Consider the following 25,096-nt stretch of genomic DNA (forward strand, 5'->3'; position numbering starts at 1 on the left):
TATCACCGGGAGCCTGTGGCACAGGACAGGAATGGCTTTGTCAGAAAGTCTGTGGAGAAGGGGGGGGAATAACACTGGGCAGCAATTCTGTTACATACATGATTTTTTGAGCTTTCTGTACATCTCCTCTATAATTAATACCTTCTACAGTGCACTGGTGTTGGGAAATAGAATTACTGGGATCAATAATTCTATTTCCCAACACACTGGGAACAAGAAACACAACCCACAGCAGCTTTTGGATCATGAACAGCTGTCAAACAGCAAACCCTAAAACCAGGAGTGCTGCATGTTCTGCTCTTCTGCAGAAACCTCCTCATCTTGCAGTGATGGCTGAAGCCAGAGACCAAATTAGGAGCATCCATTGACCAGATCCCAGCTGGGCACCTTCTGCCTTCCTTGAGATCTTGACTCTGCCATGGATGGTGAGACTTCTCAGCAGGCAAATGAAGCTCTTCAGCAGGTTTCTGCTCATGACCAGATCCCTACAGGGTAGGGAAGGCTTTAATCCAAGGCTTGAACTAGAGTCAGTCATTTCAGTAGAGCTCATGGATGTGAAAAGTGCTGGTACAGTCATGTCAAATGCAGGATCTGAATAGAAAAGTCATGTAGGAATTAGGAAATCCTATACAGGGAATTACATACCTGAGAGAGCACTGCAGCCAAGTGTGCCAAGTTTCTACTCGGAGGTAGAAAAGGGATAGAAATGGTTGCTTCAGCAGAAATATCTCAGTGCCATCCCAGCAGCCAGGGATCAGTACCAGCCCCCGGGGGCTCTGGCTGCCGAGGCTGCTGATGTTTGCAGTGTAGCTGCTGAGTCAGCCCTCAAGCAGACATTCCCCAGAGCTGGAAACGGGCACAGCCAGTCCCTCCTGTGCCACTGCCTGGAGTACCATGACTGTGTGTGGGCTGGGGCTGAGTCCCACTTCTGTGGATGGTTAATCTCCTGTTCCTGCTGGGCTTACAGGTGCGGATCCAGCCCTCCCCAGCAGCCCAGCTCCGTGTGATGCATGTTGTGGGGCTGCAGAGCTGTGCCCTCCCACCATCACTGGGACCATCACCCCTTCATGGCAGGGCTACTTCCCACAGGCTGGGTTCCCTCTTCCTGTGGCTTCAGCAACTCTTAGCCAGCTACCAAGTTTAGATACTCCTGCTCCAGGCTGGGTGTGGATCCTCAGCCCAGCAGGGAGTGAAGGGCTCTTTATCCCACCTTTCCTTTGCATGTTTGTTTGATGCCTCCCACAAGTTTTTCCGGTGCCATGGTTTTCACTTCTGCCTGGTTATGCCGCAGTTTTAAACCTGAATGGAGCATTTATCTAAATATATCCAAATACATCCCTATAATTCGTTGTGAGTTCTGGGGGCAATGGTGAGCCAGGATACTTTTCATACCAGGGCAAAGGCAAAAATTATTGAACTGTAATTCAGTGTTGTCCTCCAAGGCAAGCCAAAGTGGGAGGGCAGGACCAGGTTAGTCTGGGATTCCTCTGCTCCGTGGAGCCAGGGACTGTGAGTCACACAGGGCAGCTGTGACACCACTTGCCATGGCTCAGGATGCCTCCACAGTCAGTTTCCCAAGAGGAGCAAAGAGACAAAGTTATATTAATGAGAGCCTTGATGCTTAACCAAGCTACAGCTCCTGAGGAGAGGTGGGTACTGGTTCTTCTGTAGAGTGGCTAAATATGGGTGAATATTCAAAATGCTGTATTTATTCAGGCTGTAATGACATGCTGCTTTTTTTGAGAGTGTTTCGTCAAAAGCAAGTGTTCTGTTCCCCATGTTGTGTGGTGGCATTTCCTCCTCCCTGTACTTATTTTGGCTAATTAAACTATTCAATTCCAATTTATTTTTTTCTTTTTTTTTTTTTGCTTTTCTTCATTTCACTGCTGTGCCGATTTACTTCAGTTTATTTAGTGCTTTAAAATGGCTTCTATTTAAATTTGGAAGGGAAGAAAAATAAATCTGCTAAATATATTTCTATTCAGATCATATGTTGTGGTTTTTTTCTTTTTGAAGAATGAGGTCTAATTTTTGAACCTGAATTCACTTGGCACTAGTCTTGGCTTCAGCAATGTTGGGTTTCCTTTTGTTTTAAACTAATTCCCTTTTTCCTACTGCTGGGATACATTTGTGCCTTCATGCTAGCAAAGCTTTTAGGTATGTGTTTGGTTTGAAAATGTTCATCTGAGCAAATATGTGCAGAGGATTTGAGGATGAGGCTGTCAGTGAGTTTTATGGTGGTTCTTGGTGAGATGCTGTAGACCTGAAGCATCATCAGTCCTTTCCCAGCTACCCGTGCACATCCCATTCGGATAAGTATTTGCAAAAAGATGCAGCACATCATTTTCCTTTTCTTTTTGTCCCTCTCTCTGAAAATCCAGGCCTTTTGCCTTTGTGGGTAGGTATCATAAAGTCACCCCAAGACATTGGGGTTTGGGTTTCTTGGGGGAAAGGGAGTTTACTAAATATTTGCTGCATTCAGAAGAGAGAAAAGATAGAAATAAGCAGGAGAATTGAAGGTGTATTCAACAGCAGAGGGATTAACCCACGATTATTTGCAAAATTGGGGGTTTTTTTAATTGATTGAAGCTTTATCCTAAACACTTCAGCATGGCTAGAATATGTTTCTCAGTGAGGAATGTGTGACTGAGAAACATGGAAAGAACAGCTGGGGGAAAAAATAGCTAAGAAAAATAGAGATTTTATGGTGTTTCTGACAAGCTCTATCACTGCCTGTTGTCCCAAAGGTCACAGTCCTCAAAGCTGGACTGTCTGGGTCATCTGAGTTCCTGGGCCTTCAGAGGGGTTTGAGACAAGTTTTTCTGTAAATAGGAACTTCTTACAAGTATCTGGATGTGTAATTTAGCTGCACCCTTCTGAGAAGGTTTTCTGGAGGACAGGGGGACTGTGAGGCTGTTAATTTACCCCAGTCCCAATGCTGCTTGTTGCAAATTTTTTTGCTGCCACTACTTAAAACTTCATCTGCTATAGCAAGAAAGGAAGCAAAATGTAGATGCTTCAGAGCAAAGGTATGAATAAAATCTTCTGCCTATAGAAACTGGGAGATGCAAAACCACAGCCCCAGCAAGCAATCACAACCAAGCCAAATACATGTATTAAGGGAGAGAAGCCCTTAGCTTGTGTGGTAGCAGAAGATGTCATATAGGAGATCAGATTTATAGTGGAAACCTCTACTTTTGGCCACGCTCTGAGGTCAGGTTTTCAAGTAAAACCTGCATTGCTGAGTCAGGCCAGTGGGTCCTTGAATTTTCTGCTCTGAACATGATGTAACATCAATCCCCTCTAGCCTCAAGTTCAGGTATTTGGTGGGTCGATGTGGGGTCCTATTTGTGGCTGTGTATTTTTCATGGGGAGTATGTAAGTTTAGTGCCTAGGTTTGAGGTGCTTTAGCCCTTCCCCATCTCAGGGGATAATGCAGTAATATACAGGACAATCTTTGTGGAGGGAGCGCCTGGGGTGGCTCAGTTTTGATGACAGACCCACACTGGTGTCTTGGATCTGTGCTGGGTGCTCAGCACCTCGCAGGACCTGCCCTGTGCCCTGCAGCCCCTTGCCCTTGCCCTGGGGGTCCCTGTAGCCCCTGCAGCCCTGTCCCCTTGCCCTGGGGGTCCCTGTAGCCCCTGCAGCCCTGTCCCCTTGCCCTGGGGGTCCCTGTAGCCCCTGCAGCCCCTTGCCCTTGCCCTGGGGGTCCCTGTAGCCCCTGCAGCCCCTTGCCCTTGCCCTGGGGGTCCCTGTAGCCCCTGCAGCCCCTTGCCCTTGCCCTGGGGGGGTCCCTGTAGCCCCTGCAGCCCTGTCCCCTTGCCCTGGGGGTCCCTGTAGCCCCTGCAGCCCCGTCCCCTTGCCCTGGGGGTCCCTGTAGCCCCTGCAGCCCTGTCCCCTTGCCCTGCCAGTGACCACGCAGCCCCTGACCCGCAGCCCTCCCCTCCCTGCGGCAGCCCCCTCCCCTCCTGGTGGGGTGTCCGGGGTGCCCCCCTGCCCGCCGGCAGCGCTGATCCTGCCCCTCGGAGGCTGGATCTCTGCTCATTAGCTGCTGTTTGCTGAAACCGGATACCTGGGGCACCCCCGCCAGCCCGGAGTCCCCGGGCTGCAGCTATTTAAAAGGACAAGTGCAGCCTTAGAACTACCACCTCTTTCACATCCATGTCCCTCCCAGTGCCCGCTCCCAACGCCCTTCTCTCCTGGATCCCTGCAGCATCCATCACCCACGAGTGGAGCGACGGCCCGAGGGGGACGTGCCCGCGCTAGCCCGGGGAAGGATTATGCGCTGAATTTGGGGGGAACCCAGAAAACCCCGGCTGGTTCCGGGCCCCTCACCCCGGCCGCCTCTCCAGGGCTCCCGGCGCAGGAGACACCTTGAAGGGGAAGGAAGGAGAAAGGGGCTTTGGGGTTTGTCTGAGTTTTCTTTTTTCCTTTTTTTTTTTAATTGCTTTTTTATTATTATTATTTTTTAAGACGTAGCAATTGCCGTAAGCTGCTGGGACAAATGAATGCCCACGGCCAGGGGGCTGCGGGGAGATGCTGCACAGCCTCTCGCCTCGCTGCAGAGTAAGTGCCCGAGGCAGAGGTGCTGAGAGGGGGAGGGAGAAGGGCAGGGCCACCCAGGGGTGCACGGAGGAGGTGGGACGGCTCGGAGCGGTGAGCTGCCCTCACCTGCCTGAGGGAATCTCATGGAGCTGAGGGATTTGCTGTGTCCTGCTGTGGACAAGAGGGACCTGCCGGTCGCCCTGGGGGGTGCACGGTTGGCTGGGTTTTGGAAGAGGAGTGGAAACAGGGATGAAGGTTTTATCCGCATGTGGAAGTTCCCTCTCCTGACAGAGCTGGCGAAGCCGACTTGGAATCCAACTTGTTCTGATGGGTCTTGCGTAGGAAAACTCATTCCCCTCTCCCTGCCCTCCGGATGCAGATTCCATCCCTTGGTGCTGGGAGGAGAGGGGCTCTGGAGATGCCACAGGGAAGCAGAGCAGGGCAAGGAGGGGAACATGGGGGGCTTTTCTCCTCCAAGCCTTAGTCCCATCCACAGGCTCCCAACTGCCTGCACCAAGCGCTGATCCCAAGGGAAAAGCCATGTCAGGTACTTTATAAGGTGGCTCGAGGCCGGTTTGGGGCTCATGGCCCTGGACAGGTGAGTGCAGGGGGCTACAATTTCCGTCATCAGCCTCCCCAAAGAAGGGCCTGTGCTTCCCTCCTTGGAGCCTGGACAGGGTCTTCAATTCTTTCCCTGCAGCTCTTCTGGCCGAAAGAGTTTCTTTTTTTTTTTTTTTTTTTTTTTTTTCCCAATTATTTATTTATTTTGTATTATTTCTCGTAAATGCTTCGCTATTACAGAGGAGGGCAGCAGAGAGAGGCAGTAAGGACATCCTTAAATAATTTTCATTTTTCAAAATCTGCCTTTTCCTCTTCTCTCTAAGTCCAGAGGAGAGATCCTTGGGGGGTGGGAGGCACATCTGCATTGCAAATAAAAATAATAATTACAACCACCAACCAACCAACCAACAACAAAAAAAGTAACAGCTAAGAAAAAACACTTGAAATCAAGGACTTTGGGAATCAGAAATCACAGAAATTGCACTATTTATAAGGAGAGGAAAAAAAAGAGAGGCAAGAAATCCAGCGACCATGGGCCAGCCTGGCTTTCTAGAGTGTACTTTGTGTTCTCTCTTCTTTTTCCAAGGTAATTGCAGTCTGCCGAGAGGGAGTTAAATGGGATTAAAAGATCTGTGTAAGCAAAAGGACCCAGAAGAGAAGGAGGAAGGAGTGAGCCGTCCGGGCCAGGGGTGTCTGTGACACAGCTGAGCCCCTTAGCGAGGCAGAGAGCCGAGCTCCTGGAAAGGATGTACCCACAAACCGGCTTGTCCCCCGATTTCTGATGGATTGCTGCAAAAATTGCCCGAAAGAGACAATGCACTAAACGTGATGGAGCCGGAATCAGAGCCGGTCTCCAGACTCAGAGCTACAGCAGCAGGCAGGGGGTGAGTACAAACTCCGCTTCTCCCGGCGCTGGGGAAGGGCATCCCGGGCGGGCTGGGGGTGCCGGGGAGCCGCGAGATCCCGGGATTTGGGAACGGGGTGGGGGAAGACATTCCTCTGCCAGGGGATGATGTGAAAACTCCTGGTCTGGAGAGGAGAATGGGCTGGGAGCAGGGAGGCCACGCTGTGGAGCGGGAGAAATAGGGCTGCGGGGAGCGGGAGCGGGGGATCGGCGCCGGGACGGCCAGGAGGAGCCTCCCCCCCCTTCCCCCCCCATGCACCGGGAAAGGGTGTCCCAGCTCCGGGAGCTGCTCCGGGAGGTGGGCGCCGGTGTAGCCCCCACGCAGATGTAGAGCGGGCGATCCGCTGTCCCTCGCACCCCTCACCCTGCCCGGTTCCAGCCCCTCCTGGGAGCAGGGGGCTTCTGCTCCTCACGCTGTCCCTCAGGGACACGGGTACCTGGGTCTGGCCGAGGTGCTGCGGGAGGTGGGAGAGCCCGGAGGGTTGAGGCACGGCGGAGGTGCGCGGTGGCAGCTCTTCATGTGCTCGGCACACACAAAATGCTGCTTCCTCTCCATCCGTGTGTGTATGAAAAAGATCCCGGCACACACCCTGCCCGTCCCCCTTCTCCCACAGCTGGGACCAACTTTTACTATTTGCATTGTTAAATGCGTTGTTGTTGTTGTTATTATTTTCCTGGGGACCCACAAAGGGTTAATCCCGCTGGCTGCGTTGTCGGATGTACTGATGATTTACCGACACTCCCTTGGAAGGGCTGGGATTCTTCTGCTTGGCAGTTTGAAAAAGTTGTGTACAGGATCCCCCTGCTCGGCTGGACTGGGAGATGGGGGAAAGAGGGGGAACGGGGCTCGGGGATTTGGGGGCATCCCCCCTCCACCACCGGGGCCATCCTGTTTCCGCCCCTTTTCTAGAGCCGGGAGGTAGATGAATGTGCAGTTCCCTTTGGAAGCTCAGTCTGTGTGTGGAGTCACACAGAGAACCCAGACCCCTTCCCAGGGGCTGCAACTGCTCTCGTTGACAAGTTTTCTGCGTGTTTATATACTCACAAGGACCGAATCGCAGTGCTTTAGGGTTATTGCGGTGCGGGGTTTTTGTTTGTTTGGGGGTTTCTTTGCATAGATGTGGCTGTGGCATGTCTGGAGATGCTGGTAACTGCAGCATCTCCCAGTTAACACCTTTCTAGTGTTGGACATGGTCTGGGAGAACCGCCTGGGACCGTGCAAGGGTGGCTAGCGTCAGAAAGGGAGAAGTCCGAAGGGGAACAGACAGATAAAGGTTCCTTTGAAAGAGCAGGAGCAGCGTGTCACAGCGAGGGGACGGACTCCGGTGCTGCAGAGACACTTGGCACGAGGCACAGCCACTCACAGAGCACCAGCTGCTCGGCCTGGTGGAGGAGTTGGCCGTGATCACGCTACAGATGAGGACAGGGAGATCCCGCTCAGGTCCTAAATCCTGCTTGAGGACAAATCGGACCCGTGTGAGGACAGGTTTAGGAAAGAGGGACCCAGGAGAAGGCAGCGTGGCTTCTGGCCCGCCGGAGATCTGTGTCTGGTTCTGCGGCAGGGTGTCCCAGGCTATCACAGCACGGCTGCACAGGCTTTGAGCCTTGCAGTGCCATGGGAAATCTGCCTTTGGTCTGTCCTGGTGCCTCGGAACCGAGAGCCTTTTGTTCCAGGCTCTTCCCTGGCCTGTCTCCCTCCCATGTGCTGCTCCGATCCCTCCTCAGCAGAGGTCGCTTGTTGCCCTTCGCATCATCTCCCAAAGGGATTTTTGGTGCTGGGTTTGATTTGCTTGGCAGAGCACTGTGCATCCCACCGTGCATCCCACCATCCCCACAGCTCGATGGTCCCATTGAGGCTGCTGGTCTTGGAGAGGGTGCTCTGAGCCCGGAGCTGGCCTGTGCCTGGGCTCACCAGGCCACTCTTGGGGTGGGTGAGGGCTGTGCTGCCTGAAGACAGCTCGTGATGGGAATGATCCAGTGCATTCCTGTGTGGCAATGGGGTCTCTCTTGTACCAGCACTCCTGCAGCATCTTCTGGAGCAGGGCTGGTGGTTGGGGAGCTGCTGGATGTACAGGAGACTTGCGGGTGGGAGTGGTGGGAGGGCTGGCTCCCCAGGGAAGGAGCAGCAGTTGCAGAGTATACTTGAAGACTTGAGCTGCCAAAGTTTGTAAAACCAGAAAAACTCAAAGTTTTACAGGTTCTTCAAGGTGAATGTGCCCCTCTTGGTCATTTCTGCTGATGCATTTTTGGTGAGCACAGGCTCCCCAAAACACAGGGGAGGGTATGCCTTCCACCACACATCACGCACATGTCCAGACCACAGCACTGGTGCTGTTCCACTGTGGTTGTGCTGCTTTGGTGCATTCCAGCCCCAGTGCCACAGGCTGCCCATGGAGGAGCCTCAATGCTCCTGGAGGCCTCTGATGGGTGACATCCTACTATCACAGCCCTGGGGTGTTGGCACAATGCTGCTCTGAGGCTACCTTGGCCCATCTGTGTGCTGGATGAGAAATGGTACTACACATGGTACTACAGCATCCACATGGCACCATTAAGATGGGTCGGCCCCTGGGAAGGCCTAAAAGGGCTGGAGGGAAGGCATGGATCCTTTTTAAGAGGAAAAAAGGGTTGCTTGCAAGCTGGGGAGGTGGTTTGGGGACAGATTATTGCACTGCTGGACAAATTCAGCAACAGAGTGGCAAATGATGTGTGTGCTGGGTGCTTGGGGGTAGAGAGGAGGAAATTGCGTCTGGAGGGAGGGAGGGACCAGGAGGGATAGACAGCATCACAGCCCAGGTCCAGTGTCCAGGTTCACCCTCTCCTGCTATTTCAATGTGTCTCTCCAAGCACGTGCTTTATTAAAATAAAGCTCCAGCTTCATCCCCTTTCTGCAATGGGTTGAGGGGTTAAGATCTGCCCTGCTTAATATCTCTGTTCATGGAGACTCTGTTACTGACTGAAGGTTGCCCAGGTTTGTGGTGAGACCATTGTTGGAAATCTCTGCCCAGGGACACAGAGTTTGTGGGGTTTTTTTCCCTTTCCTTTTCTTTGCCAATTTGTTGGGGGCTTAAGTAGAAATGATGGACGCTTACTGAAGTGCAAATGGGAATTCCACATGGCTCTGCCAAACCCCATTCACAAAATGAAGGAATGCAAAGGCATTTGTTGGAAGGACAAAAAAGGAGTTAGATGACAGATCACGCTTAGCACTTCTGTTTGTCAAGGGCTCCAGTTACTGGAGAACACGAGAGCCAGGGCCAGCACTGAAGAGTGTTGTCACTTCATACGGCAGCAAAGTCAATATCCCAGACAGACAGGGATGGGGAGCGAAGAGGAGGCTGAGGAATGGCTTCCCAGGAAAGATCCCCTGCTGTAGAGAGCTGCTGGGAGCTGTCTGGGAGGGTGTTTGAGTCATATCTGTCTGGCATCTCTCAGATGAGGAAGCAGGTTGTCACCAGTAGGAGCTCAGTTCTGGGACAGCTTTGTGCAATGGATACACAGGCTCTAGTTCCAATTAGGAGGACAAGGACCAGTGGTTGGGAACCCTTCAGCCCTCTGCAGATGCCAGCACAAACCCCTGAGAGGACAAGGTGTGACGTGTCTGCAGGAGGTCACCCTGGCCATGCTGGTGCTTCATCCCCACCTTCTGTGCACTGCAGGTCAGGATGGCCCTCCTGGAGAAGTCCTAAGAGGAGCTATAGGTGCCAGATGAGCAAATATGGGACCTTTATGGATCCAACTCTCCTGCCATGGGCAGGGACACCTTCCATTAGACCAGCTTGATCTAAGCCCCACCTAACCTGGCCTTGAACACTTCCAGGAATAGGGATTTCATTTTTCCTTACTTAATATGGACATTTTCTATGTCACTCTGTTTTCTTAGTATTTTTAAATGACCTTAAGAATGTATTTATATGGGTTATATCTGTTATATCTGTATACTTTTCCTTAGAAATGTAGATGCTGAATGGGGATTAAAAACTAATAGTATTTCAGTTGTTTCAGAAATTCTGCCCTTATCATGCTGGGATTTGCAGCAGTGCCTGTGTACAAAATCTTTGCCTGGAGGTGTAAGTCAATATGTCGTTTATACTGCAGGAGAGGTCCAGCAAAGGACTGAGCAGGGTCAGTACGGAGACATCTACATAGTTGTGTGTTTCCATTGCTCTTGCCAGAAACTGAGGGGGAGTGGAGAAATACCATCATTTCCAGAAGCGCCACAAAGGATGTTATTGGTACAAAATAAGATTTCTACCCCAAAAAGCTGGGATGGAATTGATGCACGGTACAATTTAAAGCCTCAGTTTATAGGTTGTGATTTGCTTCCTGTTGTCTGTCAAAACTTGCTTGGGAGTCTTATAAAATATCACCTCCAGTCATGTGCAAAAGATCTTAAGCCACACATGCATTTTCTCCTTTTTAAGATACACTGTCTGATCTATGGCTAGAAATGCAGATTTGCTTTTCTTGAAAAGCAGTTTTCAGCCTCCAGCTGGCTTTGTGGTCTTTTGAACAGGAAAAAAGTACACCTGAATGGAGAAAAGTGGTGGGGAATTGTTTTTCCACCTTGCAGTAATGTTTGCAATTTCAAAGCCATTTCCACACTGTAAATGAGGGAGAAAACAAAATAAAAAGGTAAATGCTGCTGTGGGCCCTTGAAACATTTCCTTTAGCTTCAACCCATCATCTAAGCAAACAAGATGTCAAAATCATTTGGACTTCTTATTTTAAGGCAGGGCAAACCTTTTAATTAAAAAAAGCTGAAATTGTTCCAAACCAATTCCAGAAATAGTGGGGAATTAGCTGATCACAATTATTTTACAGGTTGCCTCCGCTTTGTCAAATTGGCACTTTTTTGAGGATAATTTGTGACCAAGTTTACCCTGAAGGCTGTTGTGTTACTGCTGTCCTTAATTCAGCGTAGGGCTTTCTTCCAGCATTTGTCTGTTTAGAAGGGAATAATAAGGGTGTTTGTGCTTCTCTGTCCCTCTCAGTTGTACTTTACCTTGGACTTCTGGCACTGGTCAGTTCCCGTGGACTGATCCCCAGGAGTTTGCCAAAAGTAGGGAAGTAAAATTAAGCTGTAGTCAATAACTTCAGTTTGCTGTAAAGAGAGTTTGTGTCTGCACTGGAAAACTTTTCACTCATGTGAGCTTACATCATGTGTGCTATGGGGCACCTCTACACTGAGTGACTGCAGCAGTGGTTTGGGTTGGAAGGGACCTTAAAAGCTCATCTCATTCCACCCCTGCTATGGGCAGAGACACCTTCCACTATCCCAGGTTGCTCCAAGCCCTGTCCAGCCTGGTCTTGGATGCTTGCAGTGATGGGGCAGCCACAGCTTCTCTGGGCACCCTGTGCCAGGGCCCCACCATCCTCACAGGGAAGAATTTCTTCCTAGTATCGGTTCTAAATCTGCCCACCTTCAGTTTAAAGCCTTCCTCTTCGCCCTGTCCCTCCATGCCCTTGTCCAAAGTCCCTCTCCATCTCTCTTGGAGCCCCTTTAGGCACTGGAAGTTGCTCTAAGTCCTCTCTTGAGCATTCTCTTCTCCAGGCTGAACAAGCCCAGGATCCTCGTTGTGGTATTTGTAGACCCTGTGACTAAAAGAAATAAACGCCTTTAGTGGTACCTCTTGATAGAATCTCAGTGCAAGTCACTGCTCATGGGAAGAAGCTGAGAAAAAGGCAAGGTGGGTTTGATAGCTCTGCATAAGGAGAAAAATCTTCTTTATTCTTGCTGCTCAAGCTGCTTATGCAGCTCTGTCGCCTCTGAGCTGTAAGGGAAAAAGAGCCTGCATTAAAAATCCTGGGATAATTAACAGCCCCATCACTCACACGGCTGCCATTTGGAAGCTGCTTTTGCTTTTTCCATTAAGTTGGTAAATTTTGCCAAAGTGTTTTTCTTCAGTGTTTTGGCACCCGGCCCTGCTCTCAGCTCTGATGGTGTTGGCTGTGAGAGGGGTCCAGGAGCAGGGCTGGGGCCAGCTGGATCCCGCACTGTGCATTCGTCTCCTTTATAGCCTGTGAGTGTCACTGGAATGAAATTACGTGCTGGATTTTCCCCCAAGACTTGTTCTCCTCATCGTGTCAATCAACAGGGAGTTTGGTTTGTGAAGGCACCCCTCAAAAAAACCAAAAGTGGACTTCAGTTCAGTGTGTTGTGAGCAGCAGTGGTTGTACAGATCTGATCCTCAGCAGACCACAGGTTCTTAATGCTTGGGACTGCTGCTGGTGACCCCCTTCTCTGTCTTCCTGAGCTCTCATCAGGCAGTCGAGCCCAGCTGGTGATACCCAGTCAGGTCTTTGCTCCATGCACACATGGAATTGCATCCACATCTTAAAACTCTGTTGGAGGTGAGCACAGAAATTCAGGTTGTCTTGTGAAGTGGATTGTAGCCTCTCTCATGCAAAAAAAAATACTGCAGAGGTTGCCATGAAGAATCATCCTATTCTGCTTCCCTTCCTCCACTACCTGAAGGTACTGGGACAGCAGCTCTCCTTGGACTTGGCAGTGTCTTCAGCCTGACAGTTGTGTCTCAAGGGATGAAGTTGTCAGAAAAGAATCAAGGCTCCCCAGCTGGAGATCTCTGGAGCATGGTGAGGGTTTCCTGGTTAGGATATGGCTGGTTGTAGGACATGACGAAAGAACACCAGGATTGGGCTATTCCCGCCTGTTCTTTCATAAACTAAAGCAGTCCCAGAGCTCCTGAAATGTGCAGACCAGTGCCAGGGTGATGGAAACAGTAAAGGAGGACATGGATTGCTTCAGCTCACTTGTTTCCCAGTTGATGTGGGACTGCTCCAGTATTTTATCCCTTCAAGCCTTAAAATATTAGCTAATAGCTGGATTCCTTGGATGGATTTTTGCATTCAAGGCCAAGTTTCCCCACGGATGTAAATCACTGTGGCTTCATTTTAGCTGTGGGAAAGGGTCTCCTGCACAAGTGAGGATTGGCCCAGTGTAACACATTGTCTCAGAGGATGCTTTCTTGGGCTAAAGCTGAGGCTTGATGGCAGGAGAAGAGTGGTCTCTAACCCTGTTTGATATATGATTTGTGTGTCAGATTGTGAGAAATGAGCAAGCTGCACTTTGGTGTGGCTTTGCACAGCCCGGTGTTCACAGTGACTGGGCTGAAGTGGCGAACAACCTGTGGATATCCCACACTGCTGTCTCCTGGCTGAGGACTTGCTGTAGTTTACATTTCTGCCTGTTCCTCCAGCAGTCTCTGCTGATGAAGCTGTTAAATATCCTCTCTAGAAGATGAGGGAGTTCAATCTTCAGACTTTCCACTGACAACTTTAAGTGAGCCTAACCAAGGACTTTCCCATGTTTGTTAGTTGGCTACAAACCAAGGAGGCTGATGGGGGAAAGGGGGGCTTTAGCTGCCTTTTTGGTACAAGTTTTTTTTCCCCTGAGCTGCTGTTTTCAATGGCACTTGAAGGCTCAAAGCTGAGCTAATGGAGAGGTTTGTCAAATTCCCTCTCAGGCATGAAAGGGTCTATGAGAGCAGGGTTGGAAGTCTGTGGATCTCCCACTTTCTAACCTTTCCTGCCATACCAGGCTTGTGAGAAGGTCCTCAGTGGCTCAGCACAGGGTGCTGAGTGGTTAGAAGCTGTGCCCCCATCTTTGCATCTGGGTGTAAAATGAGAAGTAGATCCATATAGGATTTTGCATGTTTAGGATATTGTTAAGCAGTAAAGCACTAGGACTCAGGATTTGTTTGCTGAGGTGACAGGGCATCGTGTGTCAACCCATTTCCTACCCATGTCCCCACAGCTCTGCACGTGTACTCCTGGCAGGGCTTTAGGTCTCCCAGCTTTGAATGATTTCTCCGTCCTCTTGCATTTCTAGGTGGGGTGAGTGCCAAAGAGCAGCAGTAGCAAAGGCACTGGTGACTCAGCAGTGATGACCCTGCCTCTCAAAACACTGGGCTGGTCCTGGTTCAAGGCTCCTAATACCATTGGGAAGCCTTTCCACTAAGTTCAGTGGGCTTTAGATGACTTTAAAACAGAAAAATAAGGTCTCAGCCTAAGTCTAGCTCCTGGAGTCATGCTGACACTGTCACTGCCTTGGCTAGACTTGGGATCAAGGAGAAGACCTTTAGCAGTAGAATTGGTTTTGTTACTACTATTGTAGAAACTCATTATTTTTTTCTTCTCTTCCAATTTTAGGGGATTCTGCTTTTTCTGGACTATATTGTGTTTTACCTGGTTCCTGGGATTCACACAGGGAAATTCTGAAGGTAAATTACACTTTTTTTTTTTTTTTTTCCTCCTCTTTCAACAAAAGTAAAAGCCAAGTGCTTTGGTACCAGTGTAGGATTATAACTTAACCATGTCTGAGCCCAGTGCACAGTTAGATGCATTTGTTGCTGACCATTGCAGTATGGATGATATAGATGGTGCAGTTAACAGCTGGCAAAAGAACCAGGTTTTCTACAGGTGATTACATGCCCCACAGGATTTTCAGAGTCTCATGGAACTGGTGGGGATGAAGCACTTTGTGTCTAAAATGTCACTGGCATCTCCTTGCACTTGCCAGGACTTAACTGCTTTTAGAAATTGCCCCTTGAGACTGGTGCTTTATGGAATTAAGTGCCTCTGGCAGATTTTTCCTTGACTTTGGTGCACCCCAGGCATGCCCCTGCCAGCATGGCAGATGTTATGCATATAGAAATTACACGACTTCTAAAGGTAAAAGCAAATTTAAGGGAGGAAAATCCCACAGGATTGGTTGATAATAGAATGGCTATATCTTATAATGTGCTGTAAGGGAATATTCTATAGAGAAGTGACACCTTCACCCTGTCCTTACACCCCTTCTCCAGGCACCACCTCCCTGGTGGTGCCAGGGACAGGACTAGGCTGGGGTACAATAATCAATGACCCTACAAAAGGAGATGAACATCTTCAAAGTCAACAAAAGCACCAAAAAAAATTCATCCTTTACAGCTGATAGCAGGCACTGAGCATCTGTGCAGTATCTGTTTGTAAAGGAGCCTTCTCCTCTTAAAATAGCAACACCTTTCCTACATGAATGCTTTACATGGGTATTTGCTGGAAGTGAACAGCTTCCCCTGCCGTCAGCAGACAACACTAAGTGGACTAGCAGGCTCCAGGGCTCTCCCCTCAGTCTCCAAAACATGAAGGAAAAATAGAAATTTGGTCAACACTCAGATGTCAGCCAGCCCATGGAGCACTTTTTACAGGGGGGGAATAGATCCCTGCCATCAGCAATTTTAAAAAATGTAATATTTTCCAAATTCTGCCTCCATGCAAAGGAGGTGAACATCTGGCTGAATTACTTAGTCAAGCAGTTTTCAGAGCAAGTTTTATGTCAGCTCGTAAAGAGGCAGAACAAATATTGTGTCTTGGCATCTCCCTTTTCAAGTAGATTATAATATACTGTTTAGATTCACCTCTATCATTTTACTCCTATAATAATTATGGGATGGTGCCATGTCTTTTGTTACCATCAGTCTAAAGCAAACTCTTTAATTTCACTCTCATTGTGTTTACCTTGGTGTAGTCAATAATTCCCCTCTGAGATACTGTCTCTGTGATAAAAGAAATTTTAAAAACTTGCCTGGTTTTCACACAATGAGAGAGAGGATTTCCTTCTGGGTACCAGAAAATAAAACCTTCCAAGGAAGTGAAGGCTATATGAAAACATTGGTGACTTGAGGCTGTGTTATCACCCAGGATTTTCAAACATGAGAGTCAGAAGTAGTAAGAATTTGATCATAGGTCAGTGTGAGGATGAAAATAAGCCAATGCTGTGGGCTTTTGAAAACACTGTGGCTGTTACTCTAAGGATTAGAAGTCTTCCTGTACACTGGAAAATCAGGGAACACAGAGGATGATCTTTCCATAAGTGTTACAAATCCAAAAGATTGTGAGGTGAGTTCATTTGCTGTGCACTGACTAACTTTTGGAAATGCTGCACTTACTCAACACAGTTTTATCTGTGGGTATCACATCTTGGCTGCTGGAATCTGGGAAAGCTGCATGTTATTTCTCTCCTGTCTTTTGGCTTCTTTCTCTTATACAGCTTTTTGTGTGGAGAAAGGGGGAGGGAAAGAAAGAGGTGGAAAGGAGAAAAATAAAATATTTTTTCCCCTTTTTCAGAGATGATCATGTGGTTGTTCAAGAATCTCTGTGTATCTCACTTCAGGCACAGAGTCTGATAGAACAGTTTTTCCCAGTTGCTCAAATGTTGCTACAGGAATGTTGTTACTAGCTTTGAGGCACCTGGGATCAGGGAGATCTGTGTGAATGCTCTTTTCAAATAATGTGTTTTGATGGAAAAATCCGCAGAGGAAAAAATTTGAAGGGGAAAAAATCCTCTGCTAAACTTGGAGCTGCTTCAGGAAGTCAGAATTACCTTGTGTTTTACGTTAGTTGATGACATCCCATATCCCAGGAGATGTGCCCCAACAGCCCGGGACAGCTGAATGGGCCGGAGAGGCAGATGGGCTGGGTGCACAGGAGTGCTGAGCTCTGTGCCTGGACCTAGTGCTGGAAAGTCCACATACGTGTCCTGCATGAGGACTCTTTAATCGGATTTAGCGTAGGCATCCAGAGTTTGGCTCCACCTTAGCGGGTTTTGAGGGAGAGGAGTGTTTGGGTTGTGCTTTTTTCCTTAAGCACTCCTGGATGCCGTTGCTAACGAGGCACTTGTATTGGGATTGCAAACAGCAGTGGCATCCTCTGAGCAGGGAAACATCCTTAGGTCCTTGCAGAGCAGCTACCAAATAAATAACTCCTGGAGTATGCAGCATCTCCAGCAGAGACAACCCCTGTCTGTCTCTGAGAGAGAACCTAAAAATACACGTAGAAATTGGAAGCTGGAGTCTAGCTCCTCACTTAAGTGGTAAATTTATTTCCTTAGGGATAAATCCTGATGCCTTTGAAGTCTGTGGCAAGGGTCCCACTTCACTAAAGCCAGGCTTTGGCCTTTGCTGTTTCATAGGCTCTGGAGATTATCCAGAATGAAGACACTGCCATGATTCCTCTGTTCAGTAAAGAGAGGGGAAGGCTATGCTGAGAGACAGCCCTGTTGGACAATATGGAATAAAAACAGTGGGGGACCAAGGATTTCAGAGTATGGGAGAAATACTGTCATTAACACTTGAACATGCTGTGCAGTAAATCACCCCTCTGCACAGAGTGGGAACATTTCCATCCTTTTCTCCATCTGACGCACCTTCTCCAGGGTAGTGTCTGCTAGAAAATGAGTCAAGCTGCTTTAAAAAAGGAAGGTGGGAATAAAGCTAAACTCAGGCCAAGTAAATATTGATTGACTCGTTCTTACATACAAAAATGGCCAAAGTTTTTGCCAAAGTCAAGGAACAGAGGTTTTCTCATCACTCTCCTCCCTTCCTGGCCAGCAACATTACAGGTCTCAGACTGCTTGAGTCTACAACCCTTCTGGCCAACACCAACGGGCTCTGTAAGTGCCTGTTCTCCAAATATTGTGTTCTGTGCTGAATGTTTAACAGTTAAGGGTGAAAGCAGCTGAATACCAAGGCACCTTTAGAAAATGAGCTCATTTTTTTTCTTTGGAGAACTGTTGATTTACTTTTAATCTAGGAAAGTTGCAATCCCATGGTGTTAACCATGATTGGCACTGCCACCTTTCTGAGTGTTAAAATCTTGCTTTGCAACATCAACATTTGGGTTGTACAGCCCAGACTGGCTTCCCCTAAGAGCACTGGAACAGGAGAGTTGGTTGGTCAAGGAGTAATGGGGATTGCATTTGGGCAGGAAGAGGGAAGGAAGTGCAGTTATCCTAGCTCACTGTCAACAGTGATCATGTCATGGGAATCATGATCACCTTCATAGGATCATTTGGGTTGGAAAACCCTTATGAACGATCAAATCCAGCCATTAACCCAGGACTGCCAAGCCCACCACTAAACTATTAGATGTCCCCAAGTGCCACATCTAATGTTTTTTGAACACTTCCATGGATGGTGACTCCACCACTTCCCTGGGCAGCTTGTTCCAATGCTTTACAAGCCTTTTGGTGAAGAAGCCTTTCCTACTCTTCATTCTAACACCCCCTTCCCCCCACTCCCAGCACAACTTGAGGTCATTTCCTCTCATCCTGTTGCTTGTTACTTGAGAGCAGAACCTGACCCCCACCTGACTACATCCTCCTGTCAGGGAGTTGTAGAGTGAGAAGTTCTCCCCTGAGCCTCCTTTTCCTCCAGGCTGAGCTCCTTTAGCTGCTCAACATAGGACCTTTTTCAGGTCTGGGCACATTTACTTTTGCAGCTTTGCTCCTGTAGACCTCAGCATCTTCTCCAGTTAAGTAATACAGCTGAGGTTGCTGCCAGCTGGCCCCAGTTTGTGTTGCTGTTGCCTGCTAACCTGAGCTGTGAATGACTTCTGATAGACCTCGGGGACAGACAGGAGGGGATTCTGCTCATCTGTCCATTGCAGGTTCCTGCTGGAGTTGGTGGAGAAAAGTCCTCTGGGCATCAATCACTCTCCTCCTGTCTTGAACAAGGCACCTGGCTCCTAGGTGACATTATACAGGAGGCTAATCTTACCTCCACTACTCAGTAGCTGCCATAACCAGTTTCTGAGCTCTTCACAAACCAAGTCTGGTTCCAGCCTATTAAAATAATTTAATGCTGTAAGATGATCTTCTGGGAAAAAAAGTACTGCTGTTGAGAACCTTGAGCAGTTCACTGAAATCTGGGTGCAATTCTTTCACACTGGGAGGCACCTTTGCTTCCCTAAACTTTCCAAAGATTGAAAGCTGCTCCTTGCTAGCTTGAAGAGAGACAGATACAAAGCTTTTGCTCCCTTTGGAAGTTTTGTTACTTGCCCTCTGGGGATATAAAATTTTGCAATCCCAGCTCAATCTGTTGTTCAAATTCCTTTCCAGCTATGTGGTCAGTACTCAGAATTAAATCCCAGGAAGTGGACTAGTGGTGCCCAGTGGGAAATTTCCTTTTAGTGAGCTCAGTTCCCTCCAGAACATCTGAGCTGGTCCCTGGTGGGACAGGAAAACTCACCAGATGTACCACGGAGCTGACACATTTTGGCAATTGCTGGTAATCATGTTGAGCATGCACTTGCTTCTCACATGATGTGAGAAGAGCTGTGAGTTCTCTATGCTGGTTATTTGAATATATATGTGAGAGGGTGGGATTATATATGTGAGTTGGGATTTCCTGTATCCTGTTGCCTTTATGCATGGATTGGTTTGATCTCCCTCCACACCCATTCAGCCCTTGGGTTGCCCAGCACCTCACATAATCTTTGTGCTTCCCTTTCAGATGTGGATGTTCTTCAAAGACTGGGCCTGTCAGGGAAAAGGCCATCGAGTGGATGGTCCTCCTCACGTACAGTTCCTCAAGGAGTCATTCCTTTCAAATCAGGGGTCATCTTCACTCAGCGAGCACGTGTCGAAGCACCGCTCAGCACCCTCCTCCCTGCAGGCTCCAGCTCTGACCTGCTCCTGGTGCTGAGCCTCTGCTCCCACCGCATCAACAATGCTTTTCTCTTTGCTGTCAAGAGCAAAAAGAAAAAACTGCAGCTAGGGGTCCAGTTTGTGCCTGGGCAGATCATCGTGTATGTGGGCCACAAGCGCTCTGTATATTTTGATTACAATGTCCACGATGGCCAGTGGCACAATATGGCCATCAACATTCGTGGCCAGACAGTCACTTTATTTACTTCTTGTGGGAAGCACAGAGTACATGCGGATTTGCATTTTAAAAAGGACGAGGCATTGGATCCACATGGATCTTTCCTCTTCGGGAAGATAAGCCAGCACTCCGTGCAGTTTGAAGGAGCCATCTGCCAGTTTGATATTTATCCTTCTGCCAAGGCAGCTCATCATTACTGTAAATACCTGAAAAAACAGTGCAGGCAAGCAGATACCTACCGGCCCAACTTGCCCCCACTCATCCCCCTCCTGCCCAGGGACCCCAGTGCCTCCCCCAGTACCCCACAGCCTACGGAGCCCTCCCTGCAGGGTCTGAGAAACCTGACCACTGCTGCCCCAAACTTGGAGTTTGGCAGGGTCACTGCACCCCTCAAGATGAGAGGTGCAGGTGCAACAACAGTCACGTTGCTGTCAACCCCACCGTCACTGCTGAGACTGACTACCAAAGCCACCAAGATCACAGTGGCCCCACCTGTTCTGTCAAGTGCCAAATCACAGGTACCCACCCGCTCGCTCCCTTGGGGCACGGGGACAACCCTCAGGGTGTCTCGGCCCACTCCTAGCACGCCCAGGGAGAAAACTCCCCTTCCCACTGCCAAGAGGGCCCCACCAACAAGCCAGAGCCTGGTCACAGCCAGCAGGAAGGAATCCAAGCAAGAGACCAAAAAGAAGATCAACCAAAAACCAACCATTGAGCCCCCTGAAGCCCCCAGTACTGTAAAGCCAATGAGGAGGGTGACTGATAACACAACGAGCAACGTCCACCTTGTTACCCTAAAGCAAACCCTGCAGAACTCAAGCCGTGGGCCCATTCCAAAGAAGCATATGCCGTCCCCCACCAGGAGAGTGGATCCCAGTATCATCCCTCTGGTGTACACCAAACCACACCTGGGGTCTGCCTGGCCTGGCTCCAGAGCCAGGGCACAGGCCTTCAACCTCACAACCCCGGCTGCCGTGGATGGCTATCAAATCTTTGACCCCTTGGGACCCACTCTGTTTCCATTTTTACTGGGATATCCAGGAGTGAAAGGAGAGAGAGGACCTCAGGTATGTTCAGGCTCTTCGTGTTAGCTATTCCCAGTCACAGCTCAGCTCAAGGGCTGGCAGACCACAACCTCCAAGGGTTTCTATGAAGCTTATCCAAGTGTGGCAGCCAAGCACCACTGCATTCCTGATCATCACGATTTTAGCATAAATCTCAGTTTGAACCTGAGTGTTCAGTGATGGTGGATGCCATTAAACATTTGTGGTTAAAGTTGCTGCTTAATGTTAGATTTAAAAAAAGAAAGGGAAAAAAAAGAGAAATCCCACTTTTTTTTCCTTTCAATTACTAGCTAAAGTGTTAATGGTCGGGTTGGGGCTATCTTCCACACCCTTGGTTTATCTCTGGTCATCTTCCATAGAAAACCCAGATGCCTTAAGAACATGCCTCAAGTTAGCTATTTCTTGACACTAGTTATTAGTTTAGTTTGTATCTGATATTCACAGATCCAGAAAAGTGCCCTGTTTCAGCAAATGCAAGTGCAGAGATGGCTTCAGGATTTATTTTTTTAAACAAACTCTCATCTATTTTTATGGTATAATTTTTGCTTGGGTGTTTAGTTCTGTTTTTTATTTCTCATTGCCTGCATTTAAAACATGCAAAAAGTTTCCTTTATAAATTTAACTACTGCATTCCACATAAAATAACCCCTTTCAGGTTGTATATCTTGGCCATTGTAAAAGCATACACACGTTTTGTAATGCTAAAAGCACTCAGGCCCCACTAATTATCTGCTGGCTGTTCTTTTTTTTTTTTTTTTTTTTCAGATTTGAGAATGCAAACATGGTCTTTAAACTGGCCAACTTTTAGGGGGATTTGGTGTTCCAGCCCAAACTGTCAATAGGACAGAGGGGTTGTGCATGTAAAAGAAGTTTCTCCCAGACAGAGCCTTTGGTTGCCAAGATCCAGCCTAGAGTGAATTTTTACAGCTGACTTCTTAAAATAGTGAAAGAAGTGTTTACAATGGAAATATTGAGGCTGGCATAAGGAATGACCAGCACTTTTCTCCACAGAGCTACTCCTTGGTGCAAATAACACCTAAAGTGGAATGGTTGGTCTCCCCAAGTCCTCAATGGGAACTTAGCAGTTTGTTTTTCCTCCTGTCCCACCTCAAAGCTGGGTGGTGATTTCTCTCCCTGTACTTGGGGTATAGAGTCACCCAGGGTGGTGTTTTGTTCCCAGGTTCCTGCCCCTGGGAGAGGTAAAGGTGCTGCCTGGGCAGGGGTTGAGTGTGGGCTACAGGCACCCAACCCTGATGGAGTCTTGGTTGGTGCTTGGAGAAGTTTTGATAAATCCCTGAGTAGATAGAACAAGCTCCAGCAATCTGGTCTTTGGGCAGGCTTCTGTGTTTTGTGGAGAGTCATTTCAGGCACATTTCCAAGAGAAGAAATTCAGTAGTTGTGCATTTCCCTTAAAACATCACTTAGCTGTAAGGGTGAATCTGGGTGGCTGCTCCAAGCCCATCAAAATCCTGACCTCTGCCACTTTCTTGCTCTTCAAGTGTCATGAGGGTGACCAAGCTCTAAGCCCCTGCAATGTAAAGAGCTTATTACAGAACTGGAGTGGAAAATCCTTCTCAGGCTTGTGAATCATAGCAAAGAAATGGATTCAGGCTGTGGAGGGCTGAGGGAAGAGATGGCAGGATTTTTCCATTCTGTCTGAGAACAACTGGAGTCCTGAACTGAGGGAAAGGAGGACTTTTTGAGGCTCTGTCTGGCCTTATTCTCTTTGACTGCTGGAAACAAAATCAGGGCTTGGGGAGGGAAAGGTTATGTCTTGGCTGGAGCTGGCTGCCACATGAAGCTCGATAGCTCCTGTGACTCACTTGGAGATCTCTGTACCATGCTTCCTTGGATGTCTCTGACGTGGGAAGGGGAAGAGGAGAAAAGATCGGAATGGGGATGACATGTTGAGAAATTAATGCAGTATTTCCATGGCCAGATGAGCGTGTTTCAGAACAAGTGCTGATAAATGTTCTGGGCTTGAGTAATTACCTGGTGCTACCCTCGTGCTGCAGGGCAGGCATTTCTGATGAGGTCAGTGATATGCCAGCCTGGCACTTGGCCTGGCCAGGGCAGGTTGGGGGCTGGAAATGTCATCCACTGTTCGGCACACAGAGGGGAGGATAAGGTGATTAATTGGTTTTCCCAGTTGTTGCCTGATACAAGGTCTCTTCAAGAAGATTGTCACCCTGGGCAGGGAGGTGGGGGGGGGGGGGAACTGCCTTCTGCCTGTTCAGCAAGGACTGGGGCCACCTTGGCTGTGATTTCTGGGCAGACTGGCAGCCACAGAACCATCCACCTAGAGAGAAAGGACTATTGTTCATCCTGATCATCTCAACGCCAGAATGGAAATGGCAGCCCTGGTGTGAGGCAGTGATGACTCAAGATCTGTGGTGTCTGCAGTTGTGGCTTTGTGAACTCTACTAAAACAGCCAATGGAATAATCTTAGTGGTGCAGAAACACCCCATCCAACAGTAGAAGAAAGGCTTGATGGTTAGAGGAGTGTGAGCAAAGGACTGAAAGGATTTATTTAGGAATAAAATTCAGCACCGTCCATGTATTTATCTGTCCTGAATGACCACCTGGGTGCTGTGCAAAAGGAAATGGAGACATTGCATTCCACATGCAACTCATGGCAGAGCATTAATTCTTCAGGAATGCTGGGTTTGCTGAGCAGCTAGAGGAGGGAGGGCAGTATGTTCTTAAAAAAGAAAAACTTCTTGGGAACCATTAATAACCACAAGCATTTGGGATCTCAGCTCTATGGTTTTTCTGGAGGGGACAAACAACAAAAGGAACACCCAGACATCATACGAGGTCAGTAACACAGCACTGACTCAGCAGCTGGCAAAGGTCCCTCTGAATCATCCCCACTGCCCAAAGCACCTCAGCCAGCCTTGCTCCAGAGCTCCAGGCCCTGCAGCACATGGCTGGAAGTAGCCTAAAACCACCCCCCCAAAAGAAAAATGCATACTGAAAAATGGTATCGGTTGTGAGCATGTCAAACTCTTGAACTAGGGCTGTGGTGTGATGAATATTTGAATATTCCAGTGGATGGGATGTCATTTGCTTGTCTAGACCAGCAGCAGATTTGGCAGGGAGATTTGGAGGGGCTGCTGTAGCCTCTCCCCTGCCCACCAGTACCACCTGCCAGGTACAGCTGTGGCAAACCCTTTGCCCTGGCGTGACTGGGTCTAGCACAGCGTACCCCAAGTGAGACCTTTCTCCTCCCATATAAAGCTGCAAATCCACAGCTTTTTGATCCCTACAGACAAGCCTGTATTGACTCTTGATGAGTCTGAGGGTTATTTTTAGAGCAAGAAAACCACCCCTTATGCTGAATGTGCAGAGAAGCAGGCTGAGTTCACTGAGAGGCTGCGGAAGCACTGAGTAACATTAGAGGAACAGGGAGTGTGTTTCAAGGACATCCCAAATATCCAGTCAGAGGACAGGGGGGCTAACAGCCCTCAGTTCCATCTGCATGTCCAGGGCCAGAAGCCCCAAGTCAGAGCTAGTGGTGGTGCCTGGCAGGCAGCTCCCTCTCCTGCCCTCTTTCCCTGTCTCCCTCTCTGTGAGGCACATGTGTTTCTGAGCTCGTCCCCAGTCTAGACTGCTCCAGCTGCCATCCTCCGCACGAGCAGTTTGTCTTGGAGCCCAGCTCCTTCCCTAAAGAAGCAATCCCAGCCAATTCAATCAGTGGGCAGGGAAGAGAGGTGACTGGAAACGCCGATAAAATATATGAAGTGCCTGTTTCCAGTCCTCCTCGCACCAGAAAAGGCTGTTTGAGCTGCCAGTTCATGATAAATTAAGGAACACACAATGTGTTTGAATATCTATTAATGAATGAGTCACATTAATAGTAAAAAAAAGGGAGACTGCATGCTTTGTATGATGCATGGGAAAAGTTTTATCCTTGCTCACACAAGTGGATCAAATTTTTTTGGTGATTTAACCGGAAAGATCCCTGAAGGGAAATCTTTCAGGCAAATGACCAAGTATCAGAAAGGTCTATTTGTGTAAAATAAAGGTAATTTCAAAGAGAGATAGTTGATTGTGTGTTTGAGCTAAATGTGCTGCAAAGGATCTAGGATTGTACAAATATATGCAAGCATTTTTATAAATCTTTAAAAATAGAAAGTGAGTTGTAGAGTAGGTGATCCCTCTATTCCTTCCCAGCCTTTCAGGCTGCATTCCAAGGTCTGGGATTGCTCCAGTGTCTGAAGTACCCCCTGCAGAGCTTGTTCCTGAAGTGTCCTCATGGAAAAGTTGCTTTCATCGAGCTGGAACACTCCTATTTTGTTGTGTATTGTGCTGCTACTCTGTGAGGATCTCAGTTGTGGAAAAGGACCTTTGTGTG

General features: G+C 48.5%; 1 protein-coding gene and 1 long non-coding RNA gene across 2 annotated transcripts in view; one reads left to right on the forward strand and one right to left on the reverse strand.

Annotated features, from left to right (window-relative positions):
- COL27A1 (collagen type XXVII alpha 1 chain) overlaps nt 1-25,096 on the forward strand; it is a 190,635-nt gene that overhangs the window by 41,971 nt on the left and 123,568 nt on the right. Inside the window, exons 2-4 of the mRNA XM_069031565.1 lie at nt 5,693-5,990; nt 14,183-14,253; nt 19,303-20,741. Of these exons, the coding sequence (XP_068887666.1) occupies nt 5,935-5,990; nt 14,183-14,253; nt 19,303-20,741 (1,566 nt within the window). The 5' untranslated portion in view covers nt 5,693-5,934. The remainder of the gene's footprint in view (nt 1-5,692; nt 5,991-14,182; nt 14,254-19,302; nt 20,742-25,096) is intronic.
- On the reverse strand, nt 5,264-6,635 carry LOC138119560 (uncharacterized). The gene is made up of 2 exons (XR_011155535.1): nt 6,448-6,635; nt 5,264-5,465 (listed from the first exon to the last, which is right to left on the reverse strand). It is a non-coding gene; the product is annotated as an uncharacterized lncRNA (long non-coding RNA).

Source organism: Aphelocoma coerulescens, chromosome 17, assembly GCF_041296385.1.
Source record: "Aphelocoma coerulescens isolate FSJ_1873_10779 chromosome 17, UR_Acoe_1.0, whole genome shotgun sequence".
Lineage (NCBI taxonomy): Eukaryota > Metazoa > Chordata > Aves > Passeriformes > Corvidae > Aphelocoma > Aphelocoma coerulescens.